A 3,007-nucleotide genomic window follows, 5' to 3' on the forward strand; every position below is an offset into this window, starting at 1 on the left:
CTGGGACATACATGGAATGTTCATAATGGAACTCATGTATGTCCCAGGAATATGCATGTACATCACATGAATGTTCCAGGTATATTCTGGGAATATAATTTTGCTATGTGGGTACCTGATGTACTTACATAGGCTTCCGATAGAAAGCCCTCGGTGCCGACGTCAGGTATCCAGACTGCATAGTCGTCCGGCTGCTGCACCAATCCAGTTAACCCATACTCAGGAAATACGATAATTTGGGCACCAAATACCTAAACAAAAAACTCCAATTTTTCCGACCAATCAAGTCAATGAGACTTACGCTCGCCTGACTGATTTGATACAGGTAGTGCTCCAGATTTTCCTCGACAGTTAAGCTCGAGTTCTCACTGGGCACATGATTGTACTCAACCACCGCCCCAATATAATCCTGCAAAGCATATTTTGTTCGTATATGTGCAATATTTTAAGTAAGTACCACCGCTTTTACTTACCGCAGACGAACCATGCATTAAACAGCACACAATCACACCAATCACACAGAACATTATTATGCCGTTATGATACTTTACGTGCGGTTGAGAAGGGTGCGTATTGAACGCCAACAATTTAAAATTGTGGGTTGCACGTTTAATTATAGATCGGAAATATTTGATCCGTGCTAAGCCTATTTACTTTAGATAAGCATTACTTGCGCAAAGACCTGATAAATTTGATAAATACATGGAAAAAGGTGTGCGTGTGCGTGTAGCTTTGGGTTTACCTAAAGATCTGGGTTTATCTAACAACTGATACCACATGATTAGAATGAGTAATGAGCATGAACATTTCTAATTCTAGCAACCCCATGTTTTCCAACGAATTTGGCTTGGTCGACTTTCCATCATAAATTATGACTGGTATTATCAGTAATAAGGAATTCAGTCGATGCAAAAACGTTTTTCTGAGAAACATGATTGAGATGCTCACATTTCAAGAAATTAATGAATCTCTAGCTACGGGTCCACTGGATACTTTTGTATCGCAACAAGTTGATTGTTGCCGTGCTGTGTTCACTAGACGGCGAGTTGCACGCTACTTTTTTTCTTCTTTTCTTTCTATTTTCAGTCGATCACTTTCGGCTTGAAAATGTCGAGAAAACTTGTTGCTGCTCTAATTGTACTTTCAACTATAAAAAGTCGAAGACTTGCTAAAAAAAGGAAAATATGGGTGCTAGAGGCTAAACAATTAATAAAATAATTACATTTCCTGGATTTCACAAAAATCTTTTACGTGTGTGCAGCAGATTTTGATTATACAGGGTGATTCACAACCTTATGGACACAGAGCAGGGGCAAGTAGGTAAGGCGACTGGTTGTGAAAATCTACAGGGTGTTCTTTTTCTGGAGGAATACCCCCTTTTACCCCCCGAGCTTTTTTGTGGTGCGCCACTGACTTCTACCAAACACATTTTTGCATTTGTTGTTCAATTTAAGAATTTTCCGATGTCTTGCAGTTTTTTCGCATCTGTGTTCGTTTTCGAGTTATTTGCACAAATATAAGTCCATGTAGAGTTTCTGGATGATTTTCTACGAATTTTTTTATACATCTTTTTGAGTCCTTTTGTTCACATTTTTGTCTGAAAGCTTCAAGTGCAAGTTGAAGTTAAAATAGGGATGGCTGACGAGTTAACTTCAAAATTTATATTTACTTTAATTTAATTTACAATAATTGAGGTTTATCGGCTGTAAGCTAATCCAAATAAAAATACGCAAAAATGTAACGAACATTTCAATTTATTATGAAATTAATTTCTTTCACAAAAAAAACTGGTGTGCGTCACGGGACGCTCTACAGAAGTGATAACTTCATAAATTAATAGAAGCCATAAAATATTGAACTTGTTTAACGCATGATGGCAATAATTATTTTATTTTATAATTATTATTCTTGTTCAGGCTAATAATTTATAAATGGATCAGGAATAGGTAAAATTTAATTTAATTTCCTTTTGAATGTAAAATATCTTTTTTATTTGCAACATTTAACATTCTTTAACGAGATGTTGTATATATTGCTCTTCTTGGGTTTGTGTAAACTCTTCTTCTTGAGTTTCTGTATTTTGTGTCGTAATTTCATATTTGCTTTGTATAATCTTTGACGTTCAGCACTAGTTCGTGGTTGATGAAAGTCATTTTGAGTTGATCTATTTCTTAATGCTCCTTTTTTAGCACAAAATCGTTTTTGGCGTTCAACATTACTTAATACTTTTCGCATTATAGCGTGTTTTTGTGACTGCTCTTGTGTATGTTGTTCATGAGCGTCTGCTACAACTTGTATCTGAATAGGACTAAAGAATAAATTAATTTTGGTGATTGGAAGACCTTCTATCTGTTTAAAATAGACGGTAAAACGAGGAAGAGCTATAGAGACAGGATACACTTGATACACTATATGTATACATCATGTAAGCCATCGCGCGTATGTTATAAAAAATATTCTAACTGAACTAATCCAAGGCTAAAAAAATTAAACTAAATTGAGAAGATTTAATCATAAAGGAATCAAAGGGTATATGAAGGAAAAAATCTATTTTGATGCGTGGTAAACACAATTAATCATAGAAATAATATAGAGAATTGCAAATGAGCCCTAATAGATTCGTTTTACATATTTTGCAACTATAAGCTGAAGGGAGATTCGTATCGTCTTAACATCAAGAATGCGTTGCGGGATAGAAAATAAGAAGACGGAACCCATGTTTTCTGAAATAACCGAGGTAAACTCAAATAATTTTTCAATTAAATTCAAAACATATTTATTATATATTATTACAAAAAAGTAATGATGATTATCATTTTATGTTAAATATGAAAGATCACAAAATAGATATCTAAATATTGATAATTTGATCTTTTCTTGATACGAATTTGCGTCCACAATCAATCAGCTGTTTTAAAATAGGTCCAACAGTTTTTCAAAAACTTTATTGTAGTGGATCTTAGGCACAATTTTGTTGCACAACATCGATTGTTAGTTCTTAAAACAA

The 3,007-nt window shown here is 34.3% G+C and overlaps 3 protein-coding genes across 4 annotated transcripts in view; 2 read left to right on the top strand and 1 right to left on the bottom strand.

The window, feature by feature from the left end:
* Nucleotides 1-3,007, top strand: part of LOC109541666 (retinaldehyde-binding protein 1) — a 13,135-nt gene that overhangs the window by 1,625 nt on the left and 8,503 nt on the right. The window lies entirely within an intron of this gene.
* Nucleotides 129-1,280, bottom strand: LOC109541661 (biotinidase; the record flags this gene model as incomplete). Its single annotated transcript, XM_019910559.2, is given in 3 exon segments — nucleotides 129-251; nucleotides 302-409; nucleotides 474-1,280. Coding segments are annotated over 3 exon segments (285 nt in total), but the record flags the coding sequence as incomplete, so codon positions are not given.
* Nucleotides 391-3,007, top strand: part of LOC109534636 (chitooligosaccharidolytic beta-N-acetylglucosaminidase) — a gene marked incomplete in the record, with an annotated part of 25,055 nt that continues 22,438 nt past the window's right edge. The window contains 1 exon segment of the mRNA XM_048667726.1: nucleotides 391-449.

The sequence above is a fragment of the Dendroctonus ponderosae genome, unplaced genomic scaffold (assembly GCF_020466585.1).
Source record: "Dendroctonus ponderosae isolate FM_Combo_2020 unplaced genomic scaffold, Dpon_F_20191213v2 Dpon_F_20191213_6, whole genome shotgun sequence".
Taxonomy (NCBI): Eukaryota; Metazoa; Arthropoda; class Insecta; order Coleoptera; family Curculionidae; genus Dendroctonus; species Dendroctonus ponderosae.